Source organism: Vombatus ursinus, unplaced genomic scaffold, assembly GCF_900497805.2.
Source record: "Vombatus ursinus unplaced genomic scaffold, bare-nosed wombat genome assembly UNPS02000580.1, whole genome shotgun sequence".
In the NCBI taxonomy this organism is placed as follows: Eukaryota; Metazoa; Chordata; class Mammalia; order Diprotodontia; family Vombatidae; genus Vombatus; species Vombatus ursinus.
Window position 1 is genome coordinate 4372431 of NW_020940358.1, and position 24902 is coordinate 4397332.

Below are 24902 nucleotides of genomic sequence, written 5' to 3' on the forward strand. Positions count from 1 at the left end.
TTTGGACCCAGGGAGCCCCCTTCTTATTTCTGGTCTCAGCCCTCACCAGAGACTCTCCACTTAATGACACAGCAATGACGTCACTTTAATCATTTTGTTTAAGAAAAACTCCTTCCTAAGTCCTTGTGGCAGAACAAACTGGAAAACAAGTGTCAAGAAAAATGTTCCCCCCTCCCAAGAAGAGGCTGCCAGAGTCACAATGCCACTGACACAGCTTGGTTTGTGTCTGGAAAGGCCTGGGGTCATCCGGAAAGTAAAGGAGACCTTGGTCTTCAGGCCCTGCTCCTCTGGACCTTCTCTCCTGTTCCATCTGCTCTCAGGGGTATTTTGGGAGGGAGAGGGAGTGACACCTGACCTTCCTAACACGCCTCAGGCTTCACTCTTCTGTAGAGTGGAGGCCACAAACTGGCTGATGGGTGAGGCTGGGAGGGAGTCTGGCTCTGGGGGAGTGTGGAAAAAGGTGATTTGTTATCATTTCCTGGGTCTGTCTAAAGCAGGTACAATTCAGGTCCCCAAGTCTGCTAGCTTAGGAGGCAGAAACTGTAACTCTAGCCAGCCCATTCCCTGGGAGCCTCCAGCTAGTCCTAAACCCCCATCCCTTAATATCCACACCTGTGGCCCAAAAGAAGGGGTCTCCAGTCAGTGGGGCTGAAGCAGAGCTCACTAAGGACGGCACAGGTATCCCTAGTGAGGCCTGCCCCCTCAAGTACCCAGGGCATAGGAGCAAAGGAGGAGAATGGAGGGAACTTGGGCTTTCAGGCCTGAGCCACACCCACTGTGGGGGTAGGGATGGGTAAGTGGGGGGTGGGAGGGTGAAGAGAAAGGGGGAGGATAGACTCAGGAGCCAGGAGAGAACTCCTGCTTCAGCACTAAAACTCTGTCATTTTCTTGTGTGTGTCAGCAGTCTTCTGTTCCCGCTGCAAACCTGCCTCCTGGGCCCGGAGGTTCTTCAGCTCTTTCTGGGCTCCGGCCAACTTCTCCTCGAGCTGGGCTGTGGCCACACTATGCCTAAAAAGAAACCATGGAATTACTCTGGGAACCAGCCTCAGCTTTACATCAAGGAAACCTTTCCAAATTAATTAAGTTGATTCTCTAGCCTCTGCTATAATCCCTGACTTTTCCTTTGTATTTTCCATGATTTGATATTGATTGCAAAGTTGTGTCCGTTAGACTAGAAACTCCATGAGGGCAGGGGCTGTCTGCTTTTTACTCCAAGCAATTTAAGGGTGACTATGCCACCTTTGGGGGACTTAAGAACTATCTAAAGGCTGGCAAACTGAACTAACCCTACTCTATTCTCAAAAGTATTCCTGGGGCAGCTAGGTGGCACAATAGATAAAGCACTGGCTCTGGGAGTCAAGAGGACCCGAGTTCAAACCCAGCCTCAGACACATAACATTCACTAGCTGTGTGACTCTGGGCAAGTCACTTAACCCCAAATGCCTCACAAAAAAGAAAAAAAAAAAGACATTCCTTTCTGGAGCTAAGTGCTCCTCATATAGTCACAGCCTGGTTGGAAGAGTTCAAGGCTACTACTAATCTCTTACCCTTGAACTGAGATAAAAAGGATGTGCTAAAACAATGACTAGTTAACACTTAATCAATGGCTTGCTGATTTGGCTCTTGAGCCTAATAGGCTAAAGTAATTTCAGATGTGCAGTTGAACCCTGTCTTTCCTGTTGGCACCATCTAACATCCAATCTTTCCCCAGGGTCTTCCCTCTCTAGGAAAAGCTTGTATCATACCGGCCAATGTTCCGGGCCAGGGCTTCCTGTATACTTCGGATGTCCCTCTGAGTTTGCTCCACCTTCTCCAGGATTTGGAAGAGCTGTACACTGAGGGATCGCTTGGTACTCTTGCTGGCATGGTAGAGCTCCTTGCTACTCCTCTTAAGGGATGGGACCTTCCCTTCCTCTTGGACCCTTGGAACCTTGCCTTGGAGTTTCTCATTAAGGAAATCAAACACATTGCGTTGGGGTGGGCGTCCCTTAACTCCATTCCCCTTTGCTTGGCTTTTCCTTGGCTTGCCAAGGTCTGGCTTACTGCTTGTTCTCTTCTGGAGAATTTCAGCACACTGATCTAGGGACTTCCCCTTTGGAAGCACCACAGCATGGATGGGCTCTACCCGGCCCTCAGCATTCTTTCCAAGACCTAAGATGACAAAGGTGGGTTGGGAGCAGAAGAGAAATGTTATTCTTCCACATGGAGTTACAGAACTACACAGCTGGAGTCAATGCTGACAAATCAATGCCATTCTTCAACATAAATATGGAGAATGTTGGGTTAAAGACATGCCTCAAGGGCTAAAAAAAGTTACCTTTGCCAAACTCATAGCCCATCTGAGCAAGAAGTTTGGAACCTATGCCTCGGGTGTGTGCCTCCCAGCCAGCAAATGAGGAGCTGCAAGCAGGGCCCCAAGCCCCTTTTTCCAAGGCATCTGACTCCACAACTACAAAAAAACCAAAGGTGGACATTAGCTTTAACTAAGGAAGGGACCACGCAGCAAAGGATTCCTTCTCATGCAACCTGAACCCAGAGATTAATTATTCCCATAAACTCTTCTGCAGAAAAGGCATAAGCTGACTTCAAGGGGGAAAAGAGGCATTCTACAGAAGCTGCAATTCTCCTTACAGATGCATCTAGTAAGCACAGAACCTAGACAGAGACTGTATATGGAAGACCCAACTGCTATAGAGCCTCTCCCTAGAAAGCAGTAGCAATGCTGCCTTTCTCCCCTTCTTTCTCCCTAATCAACAGTAACACTATCTCTTCCACCCCAACTTCCATACTCATCTCCTCTGTAGATTAGCACCATTTACCAACAGAGGCTCCAGAGGGGTTTGGTGCTGTGGCAGCTGGTTGTAATGGAAGAATATTAGACTTGGGAGTTGGAAGCCCATGTTAAAAACTTGGGTCCATCACATACTAGTTGTGTGAATGTGGGTGAAGAATCTGGCCTCTGACCTTCGTTCTCATTTCTGAAATGGAGATAACAACATTTGTCCTATCCTTCTTGCAGGGTTGCTGTGAGGAAACACTCTGCAAATATTGAGACACTATAGAAATAAGAGTTACCAAAGAACACCAGGAAGACTGGGATGGAACAAAGTACTTTCTAACTGAAGAAAGACCTATAGATGCTTAGCCCCTGCCCTTCTACCTGCCTTCATGAGAACAGAAAGTTCTACATTTCCTATAGGCTGAACTGGAACACTAAGGACATTAGTGCTCCACTGCTCAACATGAGTAAGGCAGAGCCGTCTCAGAACCTTTGGCATAGCTGGAGTCATCCACATCATCTCCATCAGACTCCTGAGGTGTACTGTCTTCACTGCGTAGGGGAGGCAGAATACCATCCCCCTCCACCACAGTCTCTTTGAGAAGCAGTGAGTCAAACTTGACCGTGTAGTAGCCACTGTCCACATCTGTGGGAGGAAGAACAGAACACCAATTAACTTCATGATCACGTGAAACAAACAGGATGCGCAAAAGCAAAAACAAAAAACCCCAAAAACCCCACAAAAGTGGAACTGGAAACTAAAACATTACAGATGGGTAACTGAGGCAAGAAAAAGACTATTTACTGCCCAAGGTGATACAATGTTATGTGTTTAGTTGAGAATGATAATCAAGTGTTTTTAGGTGAGTCTTGTGTACTGTTCCAATATTTCCCATGGGTATGACTATGTCACACCCCTAGTCAAGAAGTTTTTGTTGTAGTATGGTTGTAGTATAAAATACATACCAGTCTGACATTTAAAGCACTTCCAAGATCTGCCTCCAATTTATCTTTCCCGACTGATTTCACATTGCTCTCCCTCACCTATTCCATGTACCAGTCAAACCGACACACTTGCTATTTGCTGTGCATGACATTTCAGCTCCAGTCTCTGGATCTCTGCTCCCTGGAATGAGCTCCCTATTCACTCTGCTTCTCAGAATAGTTTATTCCTTTCAAAGCTCAGCTCAAGTGCTACTTCCTGATCCCTTAAGTTGTTAGTGCTGTCCTCCATGCTAAAAACTGCTTTATAATTTATATTGTACATATTTTAAATTTACTTATCTGCAAATATCTTATTTACCCCCAGTAGACTCGAAGCTCCTCAAGGGCAGGGACTGTTTCATTTTTGTCTTTATATTCCTAGCATCATGCCTGCAATATCATAAACTTAATAAATACTTGTGGACTCAATAAAGGTCAACCTTTGACAGTGTATGGGGGATCAAGTTTACTTCAGTGTTCTACCTGATGGCACTGAGGACCTAGCCATAATCCTTGGTTTGATTTACAGCTGCTATATTCTTTTTTTTCTTCTTCTTTTTAAGGCAATTGGGGTTAAGTGACTTGCCCAGGGTCACCCAGATAGCGAGTGTCAAGTGTTTGGTCTGAGGCTGGATTTGACCTCAGGTCCTCCTGACTTCAGGGCCGGTGCTCTATCGCCACCTACCTGCCCCTACAGCTGCTACATTCAAAGAGTTTTTCAATAATTGTGTTCATCAAGTATTGTCACAGAAGCGGCACAGTTAAATGAACAAAGAGGAAGAAAGAGAACAAATGCCACTCCATTTCAGTATCCAATACATGATGAAAATAAAGACATCAAATTTAACAACAAACTGATTTTTATCTGAATCTTGAAAAAAAAATCTGAAATCAGATGCAGCTTTCAAAATCACTGGCATGAGGCAATCATTTCAAGAGATGCTGCTTAAGGAAACCCTTAGTCCTCCCTGTCTGAACAGCTCACCTGTGATCCGGGCTGGATACCAAATTCCATCATCATACTTAGCCAGACAGGCTGAGCCTGTGTGCAGGGCACTCAGGTCTGGCTCCTGGAAGGGGCGAAGTTCATCCACAGCAACTACTTGCCCATGGGAGAACCTGCAGGGATTAGGTTAAGCACAAGTCAAATATTCCCACCCATAAATGGCACTAACATCAGGTACCAAGAAGTAGTAAATCCAGTACTTGTCAGAACTTGCACTCTAATGTAGAAAATCAGATAGATGCCAAAAAAGAGGTATCCCATTCAAAAATAATGGGGAGTTTGAGGGATATTTTGTTTTTACTATTTTTGGTGGGACAGGTGTTAGCAGTAAACTCTCAACTCTCTGGGAGTGGATTGCCAGATCAGTGGCTTACCCACAGTCCCTTTGTAATGATCAATTCGGTCCCATATTGCCAAAGGACAGTTAAAGTAAGAGCTCACACAGCTGATTCTACACAAATTCTAGTGTGAGGGTCTTGAGTTATATTTTTTAATCATACTTTTCATACCACTGCTCATTTGGTTGGGTTGAATTCTTTTCAATGAAAAAGGGTATGTAAAGTCAAGGAAGAAGAGTCCCACAAGTCAGCTTAAGGCCAACCTAGAAACATGCTTCTCCATAAACCTTGCAAACAAGAACAAAACCAAAACCAAATACCCTTTAGGTATCCCTATTCCACCCAGTCCCTGCCCCTCCCCAAGACACATGGGAGTAAAGGCCCACCACTGCATCTCACTGGACACATAGGGTACTCACTGTGGGTGAGTAGCTACAGCATTTGCAAGGTTGCTTCACACATGTGCGATACAGGAGAACTCAAAGCACTCAAAGAAGTATAGTCCTATTTAACAGAGGAGTAAACCGAGGAATGGAGAAGGGGAGACGTGTCTAGGATCAAACTCTGGTCCAAGAACCCTCCTCCCAAAATGTACCCCCCTCCACCAAAAAAGACCCAAACCCTAATTTCTAAATACTGCCATGCCCTATATTGTGCTAATGAGAGCAAGAAAACAACACTGAGAGTGCCTCAACTATCTTGCACCTCTTGGTAGCATGAGAGATGATTAAAAACTAAACCAATCACTCCCAACCATTCCAAGCTGAGGCTGCTGTCCTCAGCTGCCTGAGTGTCTCCTGGTACCTGTAAGGGCAGAATGGGATGGGAGAGAGAATTACCTGCAGTTCTCTTTGAATCGGCATTTTCCCTCCAGGAAGAAGGGACAGGGCTTTAGGGACTTGTGAGTTGGGTAGAGATAGAGCACACGAACCCCTGCTGTGCCATCTTCTGCATGCTCTGTCCCCACAATCATAGCATTATGGTATTCCAGAGTGCCCCATGAACTGTAGTATGGAGCATTCACCTTCATCCCACTCAACTCTTCCTCTTCTTCCTCTTCATGCCCAGATCTGTCAGGCTCAGTTTCTCCTCTTTCAAGAGAAGTTGCACTTTCAGCACCTTGAGTCTCAGAATCTCCTGTCACTTCACGGATGGCATTCTGGAAAGCCAAATACTCAGCTTCATCCCTTACTGCACTCTCAATTAGGCCAAGGCTTGGGTCCAGTGTGGCCAGGAGCTTGCTCTTCTTGATGGACACAAGACTGGACTCCGTTAGCTCGATTAGCTGCTTTAAGTCAGCTTGGAGCTGAAGCAAGTCAGCTTTTTCTGTAGGGTCCAAGCCGGTCCCCAGGGCCAGCTCCACTTGCTGCAGTTGGACATGGTAGGTCTGGATGGAAGCTTCCACACTATTCTCATCCATCCTGCAGAGGCAGTTTGTAGCTCTTCTGATGATCTACTTAAGTATCCCTACATCCTCCAAAATGCTGGCTAGGAAGCAGCTGCTCCACAACAACCTTTAGGAATCACCAGCTGCAGAGAAGAAATAAGGCCATTTCAAACAGAAGCTTAATCACAACAGAAAAAGTCCCTGTGTTTGTGCCCTGTCTCCCTCTCTCAGACCAGGGGGAGTGTCATTACTCATCAACTGACAGCTACTCCAAAGCAAGGTCATATGTCCAACTTGGACTAGGGAGGGCAGCAACCATGTCTTCCTTTAAAATTAAGGTTCCTAAACTTAAAGTGGTCATCTCCTTAGACAGGTCTGAATGGAAGATGCGATGTAAAAGCCAGGAGGAGGAGGAAGAGACATAGGCCACAGGAAAGAAGGAAGGTGGATCGAATGAGGCCATGGGGAGGGCAGGAAAAAGAGGGAAGGGCAGGGAGGAGGAGGAAGCAGAGGAAGGACGGTGGGAGGAGGAGGAGGAATTATTTACTTGGTACAAATTGTGTACTGACTTAGCTGCCTAGATCTTATTTCCCACCAGTACAATGTAAACTCCTAAAGGCAGAAAAGAGGAGTAAGAAAAGAACAAGGTGGAGAAGGAGAGTGGAAGACGAAAACGAAGAAAACGGGAAGGGAAGAAGGGAAGGGGGAGGAGGAAGGGGCGGCGGAGGGAGCAGGGTGGTGGGGGAGGGGAGATGAGGCCTAGCCCTCGGGCGTCCTCCGCAGAGACCTCGCCCATAGAGCAGGAGGCGGGGGTGGGGGGTGGGGGGTGGGTCGTTTCCTTGTTCTCTAGTCCTACTCTGAGCCCCGTCCTCCCTGCCCAGGCATTTTCGGGCCCTACTCCCGTAGCTGCGCATCTCTTCAGCCGCTCACCCCTCAGGCCTGGGAAGCAGCCGCCACCGCCACCTCCACGGCCGCCATGAAACCGCCGCTCGGGCAGGCCAACCATAGATGCCGTACTTCTTCTGGCTAGAGAGGCCCACAACAGCTCCTCTATTCCTTCACTGGGTCGCCACGAACCCACCGGAACTCCCTCCCCAGCTTCTGCTGTCCACCGGAAGTGCAGGCGTCGTTGAGGCTGATAAGCCTAGCGCCAGAGGTCTTGTGGTGCCTGCTGGGATTCGTAGTTTCCAAAAGGCCTCTCCCTTCTCCAAGAGGTGGGTGTGGACTCTATGTCCCAGAAGTCATAGCGCCAGGGTCAGCGAGAAAGGTCGACGCTTGCAGGCCATAGTGGTAGTGGCCCAGTAGGGTCTCGTCCGGCCCTAGTAGCTGTAGTAGCAGTCGCTCCGGCTCCGTCTCTGAGGCGCTAGGCCGCAGGTAGGAGCCCCGCAGCCCGTTCCCTGTTGCTTCCTCACGGACTCCACGTTCGTTGTGGAAGTCCCCGAGCCGCTGACCTAGGAGTTTGAGGCCGGACCAGACAGTTCCCTCTGTGGGGAGGGCCCTTTAGCCGGAGCCGGCCTCTCCCTGGAGACGAAGAGGAAGCCCATGGGTCCCTCTCAAGCTCAGGCACGTCCCTCCCTTCATGGCACAGGTCGAAGCCGGGCCATAGGACCTAATTTCCTAGGTGACGCTCCGGGCCTCTTTTCTCTACTTGACTGCACTGCTTCCTCCTCCGACTTCGGAGTCGGTGGGTTTGTCTTGCCCTTCCACGCCTCTTCTGAACCTGTGCCCCTGTGCTGCCCCCTCGCTCCCCATCTTAGAGACCGCGGAGTCACTGCCCCTTCTTCCGAGTACGTTGGTCCAGTTGAGCTAATGGGAATACATTGTTCTTTGCCAGACTTCTGCCCCTTTTCTTTTTTTTTTTTTTAAATTTCCTTATCAGCCACATTGCCCCCTACCACCACCACCACCACCAAAAAGAAGGGAAGAAAAATAAAGTGAAAAAAAAGTATGCTCCAATATTCACTCAGTTCGTCAGTTCCCTTTCTGGAGATGGATGGCATTTTTCATCACAAATCCTTTGAAATTACCTTGAATCATTGTATTGATCAGAATAGCTGAGTCGTTCACAGCTGATCATTATTACAGTATTGCTGCTGTTTGTATTTGTTGTTCAGTCTTTTCAGTTTTGTCTGACTCTTCTTGACCCCATTTGGGGTTCCTGGCAAAGATGCTGGAGTGGTTTGCCATTTCCTTCGCCAGCTCATTTTACAGATGAAGAAACTGAGGCAAACAGGATTAAGTGACTTGCCTAGGGTCACACAGCTAGTAAGTGTCTGAGGCTGGATTTGAACTCTGGTCTTCCCCTGACTTCAGGCCCAGCCCTCTACCCACTGGACTAGCTGCCCCAATATTGTGTTACTGTGTACATTGTTCTAGTTCTCCTCATTTCACTTTGCATTTCACGTAAGTCTTCTCGGGTTTTTCTGAAATCATCCCCCTCCTTATTTCTTATAGCACAATAGCATTCTGTCACAACTTATTCAGTCATTCCCCAATTGATAGGTTGCCCTTTTTCTGAGCCAGAGTCCTACTCTGTCTCCCATTCCACTTTCATTTATGAGCTATCTAACCTCAGAATTAGTGAGTCTACACTGCCCTCTTTGTATGAGTGTCCAGATCAGTTAGTCTGCCTACTGATAGAACCTCTTTTATCCTGCTACTGAGGCAGTAGGTCTATCCTATCCTATACTTGTGTTCCAAACCATTATTTGAACACTTATACTGTTCTCTTTACCTGCTAGCTGAACCTGCAAGTCAGCAGTAATGAAGATGGTTTCCTTGGTGAAAGATTAATCTTGTTTTTGTTGGCTGTGGTGGAGGTGTGGGTTTGGCCCATGGAGTACAAGTTATAGGAATTTATGAGCCTCCAAATTTATTTCCTGTAACCCTTAAAAGCTCAGTATCACTGGGTTATAGTGGCTTCAGAGAAGGGGATAAGTTTCTATTTAGGTGAATGATAGTGGCCTCTGTAAAAGAGTTTGATGTGCTGTGCAACTTTGGTCCCTGGGTATTTTCAGCTGTAGGCCCTTATGCTGGGAAAAGTTAAAAGGCCCAGTTAGCCTGCTGAGAATCACTCAGCTTAACTTACTGCATAAAAAAGAAAGCAGAAACTCACTCTGATAATATACCAGTGTCTTTGGGGAAACTTTTCCAGTCACAAAGAAAGAGCAGTGGGATGTCTAGTAGTATTATAACATAGTTATCTCTGATCTTTCTCAAAACCTTAAAGTTTTTCAGGCAGAATCTAATCCTTACAACATTTCTAGGGAGTAAATAAGAAGTCTCTGGTATAATATTCATTTTGCCAATGAGGAAACTGACCGAGAAGAGGTTGATTTTTCTCAAAGTTACACAGCAAAAAGAGCCTGGAATAGGATCTTGGCCCTTCTGACTCTCAGGTTTGTTTTATCTATTGCTGTTTATTGTTGTTATATTGAAGGAAGCAAGTAAGATGCTGTAAGGAGCAGAATCCTGAATGGGGTATTCCCCAGTGATTGCTAGTTTCTTGTACTTTACAGGAGCAGGATGTATACACTCCTGTCAGGGCTTTATAAATACATGTTCCGGAGAGATGAATACTGCATCCTAATCCTGGGGCTGGACAATGCAGGAAAGACGGTAGGTAGTTTCTTTTTTGGGAACCTCAATTCTTATTCATAAAATTTATTTTGCTTCATTCTTTTTTTCATTCAGTAAAATTTCAATTGATTACATGATAGCTCAGTTGTAGGTCTGAGAGAAGGTTATTGTAAGTAATTGTAAGAAAGGAGCATTTTAGAAAGGGGAAGGAGTGATCCTTGGGTCTATTTTTCAGAGACAGTTATTATAGCAGGGGTGTGATAGGTGTTTAATAGCTAGCTCTCAAGGGGAAAAAATGTTCATACAACACACTTTTATGTTTAAAATGCATTCTTAACATTTCCTCCATCATTTTCTTAAGCCTGGGCAATCAACAAAACAATAAATCAAGATTTTATTGTGGTATTTCTGAGGTGTAAAATCACTGAAAATTTAATAGTCAGCTCTCATGAGTTGGTAGGAGCTGTCTATGACCCGCTCCTGGATTGTAGAAACTAGCAGAATTTTGGAGCTGAAAATGAGATCAGCTCATCTAGTCCAGCCCTTTCTGAAATCATGAATCCCATCAACAAAATCCTTAACAAGTGTCATTCAGCTTCTACTTGAAGATTTCCGGTGACAGAGAACTCATATTCTCTGAGGCAGCCTGTTCCGTTTTGGACAATTTTAAACTTGCATTTTTTGTTTGTTTTTCTATCTACCTAGACTTTCCTGGAGCAAACGAAAACCCGATTTAACAGAAACTACAAAGGGATGAGTTTATCCAAAATCACCACTACAGTGGGCCTGAATAGTAAGTGGATCTCTTTGGGTTACAGAATCAGAAAAACAAATAGATATAGTACTTTATGGCGACCTAAGTGAGATAGTCAGGGAGTAGCAGATTATTCATTGATATTCTTGTGTGATAACTCTTAAGAAATTCAGTTTTTTTACTTTAAGTACCTTCTTTATCTCAGTGATTGCTACTCTGTAGAGTAGTGTGAAGTTATTTTGCTTCACTTCCAGATGAGAGATTGGGGAAAATGAACTTTCTGCGACTGGAGTCTTGTATCTTACTTACCTTTATTTTCTCTTTTCTTCCCCTTTCTTCTTTTCTTGAAGTTGGAACTATTGATGTGGGCAAAGCTCGACTTATGTTCTGGGATTTAGGAGGGCAGGAGGAATTGCAGTCTCTCTGGGACAAGGTAAGAAAGGAACTATTTCTTTTTTTTCCAGGCTTGTGCTCACGCTTAAAGTTCCACAAAATTCTTAGAAACTCTATGTTCCTTGGGTAACCCCATCACAAACTAGATTCTGAGCTAGGTAGACTATTGGGCTAGCCCTCTGGTAATTTAATGTTCCCTACCTTACAATATGAGTATTTTGACTTCTTAAAGGAAGAAGCTTTACAAATAACTCCTAGGAATCTACCTGCTCAAACATATTATTAGTATTTTTTTGTCCAAGCTGGAGTTTCCAGGTGCCAGTTTCCAATCTGTGCCTTGCTCTGATGTTTCCCAAAATGTCCCCCGTAATCTGACTGTTCTGCCAAAAAAATTCCAGTCTACTTACAATAATGGTTATTTCCCCGAAAGAGAAGCTTTTGCTTGGACTAATAAAAAGACCATTTTTATGGCAGCCTCAACCAACACTGGATTGCAGAGGAAGGATTCAGTTAAGATTTCTTATTATTATGTTAGACAAGACTAGGTAGGGTATCTGGCCCATTTCAAAGCATTAAGCATTTTGGACTTGTATATCCCAAGACTTCTACCAGTGGTACATAGGAAGTAGAATAAAACAATACATGAAAAACCCTTTTGAATTATTTTCTTTTAGGCTAGGAAGAACATTTCCAACATGGAGGTTTGCCCATTGCCCATTCTCTTATACCATGAACTATCTCCACTTGAGAATAAGCAAAACTGACAATCACAGTAATTTAGAAAATCCTGTTTATACCAGGTCCTGTGCCAGCAGTTTGTCACCTCTCTCTTTCTCTCTTTGATCTTTGAAATGTGCTCTGATGGAGGGAAAGGAATGGGGGAAGCATGATAGAAGGGAGGGCAGATTGGGGGAGGTGGGTAATCAGAAACAAACACTTCTGAGGAGGGGCAGGGTCAAGAGAGAGAATAGAATAAACAGAGGGTGGGATAGGATGAAGGGAAATATATTTAGTTTTTCACAACTACTGTGGAAGTCTTTTGCATGACTGCACGTGTATAACCTGTATCGAATTGCTTGTCTTCTCAATGAGGGTGGGGGGAGGGAGGAAGGGAGAGAGTTTGGAACCCAAAGTTTTAAAAACAAATGTTAAATTGTTTTTACTTGCAACTGGGAAATAAGATATACAGGCAATGGGGTATAGAAATCTATCTTGCTGTACAGGAAAATAGAAGGGGAAGGGGATAAGAGAAAGAGGTAGTGATAGAAGGGAGGTCTGATTAAGGGAAGGGGTATTCAGAATGCATGACAGATTGGGGTGGGGGAGGGGCAAGATGGGGAGAAAATTAGAACTCAAAATCTTGTGGAAGTGAATGTTGAAAACTAAAAATAAATTTTTAAATAATTTTTTTAAAAAAATGTACTCTGAATATACTGAAGCTGCTCCTGGATGTTAACCCTTCTACCGTCATTCTAGTACTATGCTGAGTCCCATGGGGTCATCTATGTCATTGATTCTACAGATGAGGAGCGGCTCTCAGAAACCAAGAGAGCATTTGGTGAGTTATGGTTTTGACCTAAGAGGTCCTTGGTTTTGTTCATTCAAAAATCATTTATTGTGTGCCTGCTGTATTCAAGTCTGCCAGGAAGACTTGGCCTGGCAAATGCAAAAATAAATGAGACATAATTTCTGTACTAGATAAGGTAGAATTTAGTAAGGGAGATAGGGCATGAACTCAAATAACCACATGCAAGGCATTATATAAGTACTTTATTGGTAATACCTGCAAAGTGCTAGATGAAGGAGGGGTAATCAGAGAAAGCTCCATTGGAGAAGTAGCATTTGAACTGGACCTCAAAAAATGAGTAGAATTTCTATAAATGGAAATGAGAGGAGGGCCATCCTAGGCTGTGAGAAACATTTGAGAAAAAAAACAACATACAAACCAGATCTGGGAAGAAGTGAGCAGTCTATTTTGCTGGAACATGAAATTTGTGTAAGGGAATAAGTGGGAAATGAGGCTGCAAAAATAGTCTGAGGCCAGATTGTGAAGGACCTTGAATATCAGATTACTGAGGAGTTTAGATTTTATTTAGTTCATCAGAGTTGTGCTCTAAGAAGAACTATCATTCACATAGTGCTTTAAGGTCTATGAAGTATTTTCCTTGAACTATTCCTTTGGAGTAGGTAGTGCAAGTGTCTCTTTTACAGATGAAGAAACAGACTCAGAAAGGTGAATTGATTTACCTAGGCTTTCCCAGCTAGGATGATGAGACTCAATCCTAAGTCTGATTCACAGACTGGTGTTTTTTCCGTAGCAATAGTATAGATTTGAGTGGAGAGAGACTGTTGGTGAGGAGGCTGTTGTAATAAGGGCCTAAGCTGTAGTAGTAGCAACAATAGGAGTAGAAGGAATGGATTTGAAAAGTATTTTAAAGGAAAATTTGAGAGGCCTTAGCATCTGACTGGATATGGGGCATAAGAAAGAGAGAATCTTCAAATATGATTATAAGATTTTGATCTTGGGTGATTAGAAGAGAGTGATTCTAATAGGGAATCAAGTACAGTAGTCAGAAAGAGAGTCCCCCTTTAATGAAAGAAGTGGGGCAAGTGAGTACAGTCTTAAGCATGCTTATTTGAAGTGCCAGCCAGGATATACAGGTGGAAATTTCCAGCAAGTAGATGCAAATGATAGTTTGAAGGTCAGGATAGAGGTTTGGACTGGACACATAGATTTGAAAGTATTCTGCAAGGAGGTGACAGTGCATGAGAACTTTTGGAGGAAAGTCTGAAGAGAGGGGAGAACCAGGGACAGAATATTGGGGAGTAGCCCAGTTGAGGAGAAAGAGACAGCAAAATAAGAAGAGACCAGAGTGATGGAAGGAGAACCAGTGTTGTGCAGCATGACTAAAGATGAGGAAACAGTTTCAAGAAGGAAATTTCAGTAGGCTTGCAGATCAGGTTAAAGAGGATGGGATGAGGTCTGAGGAAAAATCCACTGCATGTGATGATTAGGTAGTCATTGGTGACCTTAAAGAGGGCTATTTTGTAGGTTAATGGGGGTGGAAGCCATATTGGGGAATTTGACAAGACAGTGGGTGTGAAGGAAGTGAAGGCATGAAGTGGAGACCACTCATTTGGGTACTATGACCATGAAAAGAACCCATTCTGTTTATCTGAGTCTTGAAAATGAAATTCCTGACAAAGCTTAATGCCTCTATCCCAAGGGGAGCTCATCACTCATCATTTTTGTTTCTCCCAGAGAAAATGATCACCAGTGAAGCCCTGGAGGGGGTCCCTATCTTGGTCCTGGCCAATAAGCAGGATGTAGAGGTGAGATCACTTGCTTCTTACTCTGTCCTAGATTGCTTTCTTTGATAAAACTGGACTTAAGACTTTTCTGAACCCCAGAGGCAAGCAAAGGTGGGGAATCTTTTGTCTTATGGGTTGGCATAGATGGTATTTTGGTTTGAGTTGTAAGTACCTACTATGCTCAGGACCCAAGGAAATGTGTCTGTGGTAGTCTATATCTGAGACCTTTTGTGTGAGGTTCCCAAACCCTGCCAGTTCTCTTCCATATGACTTACCCCTTTAGGTCTAAGGCCCTTCTTTTTGGTAGTGTATCTTCCAGGACTTTGGATCTTGTAGTTCTTTACTTCCTCTACCACCCAATATTGTGTCAAAATAGTGTGCTTAAGGACCACTAATCTGTGACTGGTTTTAACTCTCCATCTGCTTAGTGCTATTAAATTTGCTATGGTAAAAAATAATCATCTTTAAGCTCTTTCCCTCTGTTCTTCAGAACCCGGTTTCTTTTCATTGCTTCATCACTGCGACTGTTGTCCTCATCTTTCCCTTTTTCATTACATCTAAGGATCTGGAAGATGTACACTTGAAGCTGCAGAACTTCTTGTACTTTGAAGAGTTTCAAGCCATTAGTTAAGCTGAGGTTCCCTTTTGAGAGTCAGCTGATGATCTGAACTCAGTGTATTTGTCCTTTATCTCTCTCTTCTGTCTGACCTCCAGATGTAGGACTATGTTCTGCCCACTGGAGGGAGGCAGATTGACATTATCGTAAGATGCTATTCAGAAAAAGGATGAATCCATACTTACCAGTGTCTATAAATCCCATTCTTCTTTCATGCTACCTCCATCCTCTAATACACTAAATTAATTCACACTCTATATTTCTACCTCACAGTTTGGCCATGGACTTTCACCAACAGGTACCTCGAAGTAGGCTATTTGACATAAAGATGGTCCTCCAGAAGCTGATATTTTACTGGGACTTATCTTTCTATTAGTGTTGAAGAGATTAAAGTGAATTTCTCTTCCCCCCCCCCCCCCCCCCGCCCAAATACCATTGTGGTTTCTTAGGTGGACTAGGACTGGAGGAAATAACTACCTCAATTTCCCTGAGGCAGGAGTTCTGGAGAAGACTGGATTTAAGAAGATCTTGAAAAGATCTTCAGAAGGAAGATTTAGGAATTGGTGAAGGAAATTAGATTAGGAACTGTTGTCATTAACAGAAATACTTTATTCTTATATATACTGCTTTGTGTTAAATGTTCATTAAGCTTTAACATACCTCCAAGCAATTAAGGAAGTGTGGAAGAGAAGGGGGAACTGAAAAAGAAAAGTTATCTTAGCCTCCCAAGTAAGTCCCTGGAGAAAGAGGAGCTGGTAGGTCACTACTCCCATTCATCCTGTTACCAGTCACATCTGGAGCCTATTGTTGTTTGGAGGGTAGAGTTCACTGTGGACCAGCAGTAGCATGGTGGAGGTGCAGTGGAAAGAGCATGAGATATGTAGTCAGAAGACATGGGTTCAAGAGCCACTCTGTTACTATTTGTGTGAACTTGAGAAACTGTCTTAATTCTGGGCCTCAGTTTTTTCATCTGCAAAAGGAGAGAGTTAGTTGGCTCAGATGATCTCTGAGGTCTTCTCCAATTCTAAATTTGTGATCCTTTGAAATCTATTTTCCTTGTCTTTCCTTTCTCTTCCCTGCCATTCATACCTCTAGTGAGCCCTACCCACAGGCAGAAAGGAATTGAAATATGTGCCCCATGTGTTTCAGTTGTTGGCATGTTATGAATGTTGGCCCTTGGCTCATTCTTCATTGTTGATGGCTGCTTGCTTGTATGATGACTTTTAAATATACCAAGAATTTTCTCTTTAGATGTTAGGGAGTCCAGAAAGCTGCTGTCCCCAGATTATTTTGTTTATAAATACTAGACTTGTGGTTTCTTGTCTCATTTTTATCCTTTAGTTAAAGTTTTAGCCTTTATGATTCATTGTGATCAAATGTCTTGCCTTGGGGAATAGCAACCATCCTGGGGCCGGTATGTATCATAGGATCACAGAATATCAGAAGAATATTTCTTTTTCCTGACCTGTATGTTTTATACATCTCCTGGGGGATGGCTAATAGACTGGTTATCTCTGGTTAAGGGTCAATCTTCATTTCCTAGCTTCTTCCTAGAATTCTATTTCCCTCTAAACACCAACTGGGCCGAGCCGGCTGGCTTGGCTCTATGCTGTATAATTTCCAAAGCCCTATGTTGGTGAGCCTTGGAACAGACTGAGGCAGCCGGGGTGTCTCCTGGAAGCAGGGCTTTGTTTCAGTCACCTGTCTTCCAGGCATCTATGCTGTATCAAGTGATAAGTAGCTTCTCCTCAGTCCCTCCTTCTGCCTCCAAAGTGACCTTCAGTTGTGTTCCTTCTTGTCCCTGTAACTTAAATTCATTATGGCAGAGAAGAGATGTTTCCAGAGAAAGGAATGAAATTTCTGCATAGGAGAAGAAAAACATTTCTGTGCCCAAGTGGTTAGATAAATGACTGCATGAAAATGAGACGAAAACCCTTCCAGAGGTGATTCTATTAGAGCTTCCTGCCTTGGTGCCCTTCCTAAACACAGGAGACTAGCCTCAGACCTTCTGCTGTTTTACAGAGTTCTGCTGAAAGCTGAGAAAAAAAGTAGTGGCTAGGAACTCATTTGTTGGGTATTTGAGAGGTTCTCATGTTATACCTACCTCTCAATCACATCAATTTTTATGACTGAAATATGGTTTTATTATCTTCATTTGCTCTGACTACATATAGTAAATTTTTTTTTTCGTATTTTTCTGGGTCTTATATCGTATTTTTTTCACCAGTTTTTGGGATGGTGGGAAACTTCAAAGAATCTCATAAGTTTTATGAGGTAGTAAACTAATGCTGGAGGGTCCCAGGGACATCACTTAGGGCTAGTCAGATGTTATTTATTGTCTGCCCACCCATTCCTATCTGAGTTTCTGCCCCTTGCTTCTTATGTAAGTTCCCAGTGCAGCTTGTTGTAAATAGGTGGTCATTTCTTTGGGGGGGGTCAGAGAATGGGTGAGGGGGAGGAAGTATTGGCAACAGGACTGAGCTGATTTCTGTCAGAACTGGAGAAAGAGCAGGTGCTAGAAGGGGGTCATAAAATGGGAAGATTATATCTTGAATTCTATATGTAGCTCTTTCTGGCTTGTAGTGTGACCTTCTTGCACAACTCCCTTAATATCTTTGCTTTAGTTTCTTCATCTTTGAAAGGGAGGGTTTATCTCTGACTTATTCCCTGGAGATAATGTAAGGTTGAGTTCAAGTGTGTTAAGCAGTGAAGCTTCTTGAGAGAAGATTGCTCTGGGAATAGGTTTTAATAGCCCCTTACATGCATGAGGTCTCAAATGAATCTTTAGAGAGCGTTGAGCAATCTGTTTTGACAAGTGTTTATAAAGGAGTTTGATTTTTCTTAATTTGCACAATTGATGCCTATTCTGTTAGGTCTTTTCACTTTGAATCTCCTTTTTCCCCTTCCCTCACTTTCCTCTCCTTTTTTGTCTCCTTCAGAGAATTGCCTAGCTTTGTTTATTAGCTATGGGTCCCTCACCCCTGCCAATATCAGGTCTCAAGAGATTCGCTGATGGTGAGGCTGGGCTCTTACTGACAGCTGGAGAGGTCTAGGCTGGTGGCTGTACTTGTCTCATCCCTTTCTGAATTACCTGCTATGCTTATTTGCTTTTTCCCTTTCTTTAAACCTTACTATAGAGTATCATGGGGACAGTGTGATGTTTTCAAAATATTTACATAAACCCAGATTGCAGCCCAGAATCCCTTCTTTACCTGTTGGAGAGGAGGAAGGATCCTTGGGCCAGGGTCTTATGAATGAGAGGGACACCTAACACCTGAAATAAAGGGATGCTCACCTGGAAAATGGGTGGCATTCTGGTTGATGAATGAAATGAGAGAAGCTGTTCTTATAGTGCATATGAGTCCTACCTTTACCATCTGCCATTTGTGTGGAGGGCCACAGGCAGAGAAGTTAAATGGTTCTATTTTAAAGATGAGTGACCAATGTGCCCTGCTGACCCAGAATAAATGAAAAGAGAGGCCAGAGATAAGAAGTTAGGTATTCAGTAAGCACTAGGTTGACCTTGTAACTTTGCCTTTCTTTTGGACACATTCTTCTAAAAGGTGGCCACATTATTCCCAGCTGTCACGAAGTATCTGAGGACAAATCAGTTGGCATCTCTGAGGCTGCTGTGATCAAAAGATCAGCTTCTTAATGTTTCTGTCGCTTTCCTTTCTCATCAGACCTGCTTATCCATCCCTGACATCAAGACTGCATTCAGTGATTGCATTAATAAAATTGGAAAGAGAGACTGCCTGACACAGGCTTGCTCAGCTCTCACAGGGTAAGTGTGGGGAGGCATAGCAGCCTTACCAGTGGGTATTTCCTAACCATACCCTCTGTGGTGCCGGTAGACCATATTCAACAGGCGTTACAGAATCCCAAAGGATCAGTTTTTTTCATGACCCAGACCTAGACACTGTCAGTGACCAGAGAAGGATTTGTATTCTTAGCATCTTAGTACCCAGGGTATTTCTGCATGCTTGCAGCTGTTGCTACCGCATTTAAATGGCTTTATGAGGAGAAGCACCAGAGACTTACGTGGCAGAACTGGCTCAGAGTCAGGAGCTAGCTGCTGCTAGTCTTTAATGGATAGAGAGTCAACAAGGATATGTTTATAACCTGGCAGGAGGGAAATATGGTCCAGTCCCTTCCAGTGCGGTCATGTGTAAGCGTGCATGAGGTCTGTAGAGGGAGCTTGTAGCTGTGGCCACTATCCCTTCTTGACTATGAGCTATCCCAGGCCTGTCTCCAAAGACCATGGAGTCATCTCCAGGGCTGCTCCCACTTTTCCCCATCTCTCACACCTTTTGAAGAACTGTGGGGACCCACTTCCTCATATCTGCTGTTTTCTCAGCAAAGGGGTGAATGAGGGCATCGAGTGGATGGTGAAGTGTGTCGTGAGGAATATCCACCGCCCCCCACGGCAGAAGGACATCACGTAAGGCTGGAGTAGCACCGCTGCTGTGCTTGGACAGCTGCCCCCAGCGCAGATTCCACCTACCCTTCTTGTCCAGGGAACAGGGCCAGGACCTTGTCATCAATTGGATTCTTTTCATTTGGATTTTTTATTTTGTTTTTGTTTTTTCCTAAGACAAACTTTTATCTCCATCCAGAAAAAAAGTCATCTTGAGGATTCTACTTGGGGGTTGGAGAGGGAAAAAAAGGGAGGATGTTGGGGGAGAGTTTCTCTATGACCAAACACAAGACCCTCCTGAATGGGAAATGGAGGACCAACACTTCACCTGGAGCACAGGCACTGTCAGGTGTCATGAGTGACTTTACCCATACCACCATGAGGTGTGGCCGTATACTCCTCAGTTGCTCAGGGGAGCTGGTGGAGTATTTTTGGTTAATGACCTAAATTTAGTCCTTCATCTTTTAAGACCAAACATGAAAAACTGGCTCAGGCTAGTCCGTGGTGTGAGTATTGATGAGGGGTTGTGATAGGCATATAAGGCAGTGGTTCTCATCTGCCCTGAAACCCTAGTTTTCTTAGGTTTATTTGGCTGAGTTCTGGCTGGAGCGGCTACCCTTTGGCTTTAAATCCTTGTATTTTCTAATAACTTCCCCATTGCCCCTTCCTGAGGGTAATGGCCTGTGCTTGGTTCCCCAGCCTGTCACAGGATGATGAACCACTAACATTGTCATCAAAAGTAGGCAGAGGTGACCCTCGTTATAAGGCCCCACACTGAGGTGACACATTTTTTGCTGCTCATAGCAGCTGTACTAGGTAATATATAAAAAATGGACTCCAAGGAAAAGGTTGGATACTTTGAGCCAAAACCGTTCCAAAACAGTTGACACTTCTTTGCAGCTGCTTTTCCGGCAGATACCACCTGCTCACCTCTAACAGCATTCGACTCTTAATCCTGCTTTGGCTTCTAGGGCCCCAACCCTGGGGTCCAGAATAGGTAGTTGAAATAACTTGTTCAAACCTGGCCCAGGTGCAGGCTCATAAGCCATAAATGGTTGTGGAGTTTTCCAGGAATTGTGGGTGTTGTTGAAGAGCAGCCTTCGCTGTTTCCACATAGAAATTAGCTCCAGAAAATCCAGGTCATTGACCAAATTGCAGTGTTGCCCATAGCAAAAGCAGTGAGAGATAGGAAATCCTTCCTAGAGTTTCATAGAAAGCTTAGATGGAAAGCTATCCTAGCCAGCTGACTGACCTTGAGTGTCTGTCACAGTTTTTCTTTGTAAGACCTGAAGCAGCTGAGGATCAGTAGTGCCAACTAGAATCAGCCTAGGTTGGCCAGCCTCCCTATCTTCCTGTTGTTAATGCTTTTCTCATTCTGAGGGTTTTGACTTTACTCTGGAGGTATCCCTTAGTGTGATCCCTTAGAGCCTCTTATAAGAGGGCTTGGGCAGCTAGCTGTTGGCATAAGAGCTGATAACTTATGGAGCCACTTGCCTAGAACTTGTATTAACAGTGGCAGAACCACAAAGCTGCCCTTCTCTCATACTTCCAGGTCCAGCTGAGAAGTCAACCTCTTGGGTGTCACTCTTAGAATGTCTGCAGGGAAATGGAAGGCAAGCAGGTACTTAGGGAGAAGTTTTTCTTTCTTCTCAGGCTAGACTTATGTGGCGGCTTGAATAGAGAAGATGAGCAAGTAGCGTAATGCCATTGGTTACCTTTATTACAGCTGATTTTAGCCTCCCAAAAAGGTGCAGAAAGAGGGCTGATATAGGAAAGCCAAGGACAAGGCGACGTAGGCTCTTGCTTCCTACTTTGTGGGGTCTCTGCCTCTGTAGCCTGAATACTAAGTTGTGCATCAGGCTGGGTCAGTACTATGCCCCGGTAGATTTCAGTCAACATTCTCTCTTAATTTATTTTGCTACATGTAGACCATTTATAGGGTAAAGTAAAGGGGTGGGCAGTGACCTATAGTCAGTCCTTACAGGGTATGGCCTTGGCCACAATGGACCTGTTGGGCAATCTGCAAGCTACAGGCATGAAGTATGTCTGAATTAAGCCAATTCAAACCCCAGCCTACTGTCTATTATCCACTAGGGTCTGTTTCTCTTGTGATTTACTTCCTTTAGAATCCAGTGCAAGATAAGCACATCTCCAAGCTGCAGTCTATAGGCTTCTTTGCTTTTTAATTTAGAAAAGTTAGCGTATAGAATCAGGAAGAAGCAAAACTTTACCTGCTTCCCTTTCCTTGTAGTTTAAGGATTTTGAACTGAATATTTTCCTTCAGTTCTGATGCTAATTGAGTGATCTCTGTAGCTGCTACTTCTTGAACTGAGTCAGAGGAAAAGAAACATGGTTCCGAGATCCTATAACATCCCTGCATGATCTTGGGAAAAATTCCCTCTGATGTAAGGTTTCTCTGTCATAGAGGGGGTTATGATCTGGCCCAGGGAGGGCCAGTTATCTGTAACTTCTTTGCAGATTGGTGATGAGAGAGTTAATGTTTACTAAGAACTTTGAGATCCTGAGTGGGGAGAAAGCTGCCCAAACTGAAAGTAAGCACACTCCAAAAACCAAAGTAGGATTTGTTCTTTTACGTTTCCTTTGAGGGAGGAGTTTGACATACTTCATGTTTGTCTTTAGGTCATGTTTGCCCCTGTTGGAACATCATGTTCTTCACGTTACATGGTAATGAGAGAATATGCTTGTGCAGAAATCCCCTTTATAAATAGATCTGGCAAAGTTAAATGTGCTACATTTCTTCTTTTTTGTACAGTGAACCCTGGGTGAGTTGGGAGGGAATGGGATAGGATATATTCTGTGGGGCTTCTGTCCATTAGTAAGAAGCAACGCCAACGGTTCAGTTGAGGTTAGAGAGATCTGTGAAGCACTGTATCTGCTCTATCCTCCATACTCCAAATCCCACTGCTTCAGAGATCCAGAGGATTCCTATAGATTTGGCTTCTATAGCCAGTCCAGTAGTGGTATGGCTCAGCAGCTCCAGCTCAATGTAGGTTAAAAGAGGGTCAGCATTAGAGTTAGGGTCAGGATCAGGCTTCAGAATCAGGACCTATCAAGATGAGAGGAAAGTGCTTCACACTTTGTTTGCTTTGGCCAAAGAGATGGCAGTTTGAGGCTTGTCCTGAAGCATGGCTGGGTAAAAACTCTAAATCATCCTTCTACCAAAGTCTAAATATCCATGTTTCCCATTAAATACCTCCTTGCTTTGATGAAATGAGACTTGTGACTCAGTGGAGAAGCCTCTCTAATATGGCTATTACTGAGGACTTTCTAGTTTTCCTCAAAATATTTTAGGATTCTCCCCCTTGCCACTTACCCCATCCCACTCCTTGATTCTTGGACTAATCCAAACCAAATAGCAACTCCATAGCATAAACATCCTCTCTTCCTTTGGAAATTCCAGCCTAGCCTTTGCAGCTGCTGGGTTGGAACTCCCTATCCCCTGTTTTGGTCCTGTTCTAATTTATGAAAACTTGGACTCTTTTAGAGTACCTGATGGAGCCTCTTTGCCCTGAGGCCCTCACAACTGTAGCTTTTTGGTCATAGTTATCCAGGCAACTGTAACTGGCTTAAGGAAAAATTGAAAAAAGATCTGACCCTAGTATCTCTGAGGACTTAGTTCTTTCACACAGCAGCTACTCTTGACTTAACGATTGAGAGATCAGTGATGGTTCCCAGTGTGCTGATATCCATTCCCCAGCAGTATTTAGCAGAAGTTTGGCTGGATGCTTATTTGTCCAGCCTTAGGCTTAAGTGCTTGTGGTCACAGAGCCATATTCTCCCTGCCCACTGACACCTTCATCTTGACCACTAAGCAGGCAGGGGTCTGGCCACTGATTGTTGGCCACCACTCTTGAGGTGTTCCAATTGTCTTTAATCCCTAGTGATTCTCTGTGTTTGGAAAAATAAAAATCTGATCAGGAATATGAGCTGTTCTGGTCCTTCCTGGGTACGGGTTTGTGCCAGGCTTCCTGAATACAGTATGGTTGCTTATTTGGATTTTATGCAAATGATTTTTCTCCTAAGTACTAGTCTTAATGGTGTGCCTTTGGTTCCTAGCTCAAAAAGGTGTAGGGTATGAGGGAGAGTTCCTGGAACTCTTTCCTGCCTCAAGTCAAAAAGCATTTATTAAGTGCCTACTATGTCAGACACTCTGCTAAGCATTGAGGATTAAAAAAAAAGGTAAAAACAGTCCCGGCTCTTGAGTTTGAAATCTAATGGGAGGAAAACAACATTCAAACAACTATATCTACAAACTATGTATATAAAATAAGTTTGATATCTTTTACAGAAGGTGGGATTTTAGCTGAGATTTAAAGGAAGCCAGGAAGCAGAAGTAAGTAAGGAGAGAATCCTAGGCATGAGAGCCAGTGAAAATGTACTGAACAGGAAGATGAAATGTCTTGTGCAAGGAAGTCAGAGTCACTGGGTTGCAGAGTATGTAGGAGATGAAGGTGTAATAAGACAGTAAACCGTAGAAAGGGGTCTGGTTATGAAGGACTTTGAATGCCGAATGGAGGATTTTATATTTGCTCTTGGAGGCAATAGGGAAACACTGGAGTTGATTGAATAGCATCTTGACATGGTCAGAAATGTATTTTAGTTAAGATCAATATGAGAGCAGAGTGGGGAGATACTCATGGTAGGGAGACCAACCAGGAGGCTGTTGTAACAGTCCAGGCCAGAATTGATAGGAACCTGCACTAGGATGGTGGCGGTTTTAGAGGAGTGATAGATACACAAAGATGGAGCAAAAGTAGTATTGATATGGTTTAGCAGCAGATTAGATATTGAGGCTGGGGGTGACTAGGAGTAAGTGAGGAGTTGAGGATGACACCTAGGTTGTGTACTTGGGTGACTGAAAAGATGGTCATGCCCTTGACAGCAACAGGGAAGGCAGGAAGAGAGGAGGATTTGGGGAGAAAGATAATGTTGAAACTGAGGCGAACAGGATGAAGTAACTTGCCCAGGGTCACACTGCTAGTAGGTGTCTGAGACTGGATTTGAACTCAGCTCTTCCTGACTTCAGGCCAGGAACTCTCCACTGGGCCACCTAGCTTCCCCAGGCCAAGAAACACAGTGGGGGTGGGGCATTTTCTCTTTCCCCTCTCTCTAGGAGACTGATTCCTTGCCCACCTGTCTCAGAACTCTACAGAAATGTGTTCCCACTCAGTTGTTCGTGGAATTGAGATCCAGCAGAGCTGCATCTCTTGCCTCCCTGTTGCCCCCTTGACACTTCTTGAGTTCAACTTTAACCCATCAGACAGGGGTTTTGGAAACATTTTCCAGCAAACAAATTCACAACTTGAGAGAATCACT

At 44.1% G+C, this 24902-nt stretch overlaps 2 protein-coding genes across 13 annotated transcripts; one reads left to right on the forward strand and one right to left on the reverse strand.

Annotated features, from left to right (window-relative positions):
- Positions 1 to 64: 64 nt before the first annotated feature.
- ZGPAT (zinc finger CCCH-type and G-patch domain containing) lies at positions 65 to 7511 on the reverse strand. Of its 2 annotated transcripts, none has more exons than XM_027849760.1 (7): positions 7425 to 7511; positions 5947 to 6637; positions 4749 to 4882; positions 3270 to 3425; positions 2318 to 2449; positions 1746 to 2151; positions 65 to 1008 (listed from the first exon to the last, which is right to left on the reverse strand). In XM_027849760.1, the coding sequence occupies exons 2-7, from the start codon at positions 6525 to 6527 to the stop codon at positions 870 to 872; spliced, it is 1548 nt and encodes a 515-aa protein (XP_027705561.1). In that variant the 5' UTR covers positions 6528 to 6637; positions 7425 to 7511; the 3' UTR covers positions 65 to 869. The 2 variants fall into 2 exon arrangements, with proteins under 2 accessions (XP_027705561.1, XP_027705567.1); XM_027849766.1 differs by lacking the exon at positions 7425 to 7511 and adding an exon at positions 7393 to 7411.
- ARFRP1 (ADP ribosylation factor related protein 1) lies at positions 7428 to 23509 on the forward strand. 11 transcript variants are annotated; one of them, XM_027849822.1, is made up of 9 exons: positions 7686 to 7708; positions 9761 to 9892; positions 10013 to 10112; positions 10779 to 10866; positions 11178 to 11260; positions 12697 to 12778; positions 14483 to 14553; positions 18832 to 18932; positions 19506 to 23509. In XM_027849822.1, exons 3-9 carry the CDS (start codon positions 10020 to 10022, stop codon positions 19591 to 19593), a joined length of 606 nt encoding a protein of 201 aa, XP_027705623.1. In that variant the 5' UTR covers positions 7686 to 7708; positions 9761 to 9892; positions 10013 to 10019; the 3' UTR covers positions 19594 to 23509. The 11 variants fall into 11 exon arrangements, with proteins under 11 accessions (XP_027705585.1, XP_027705623.1, XP_027705627.1 ...); XM_027849791.1 differs by lacking the exon at positions 7686 to 7708 and adding an exon at positions 7742 to 8178; XM_027849795.1 differs by lacking the exon at positions 7686 to 7708 and adding an exon at positions 7742 to 8115.
- The last annotated feature ends 1393 nt before the right edge of the window (positions 23510 to 24902 follow it).

Coding starts and splice junctions, on each gene's coding strand:
- ZGPAT (XM_027849760.1), bottom strand. CDS start 6,527: ATGGATGAGAATAGTGTGGAAGCTTCCATCCAGACCTACCATGTCCAA. Junction 4,883..5,946: donor CGATTCAAAGAGAACTGCAG/GTAATTCTCTCT, acceptor TAATCCCTGCAG/GTTCTCCCATGGGCAAGTAG. Junction 2,152..2,317: donor GGGCTATGAGTTTGGCAAAG/GTAACTTTTTTT, acceptor TTGTCATCTTAG/GTCTTGGAAAGAATGCTGAG.
- ARFRP1 (XM_027849784.1), top strand. CDS start 7,503: ATGCCGTACTTCTTCTGGCTAGAGAGGCCCACAACAGCTCCTCTATTC. Junction 12,779..14,482: donor AGAAACCAAGAGAGCATTTG/GTGAGTTATGGT, acceptor TGTTTCTCCCAG/AGAAAATGATCACCAGTGAA. Junction 14,554..18,831: donor CCAATAAGCAGGATGTAGAG/GTGAGATCACTT, acceptor CTTTCTCATCAG/ACCTGCTTATCCATCCCTGA.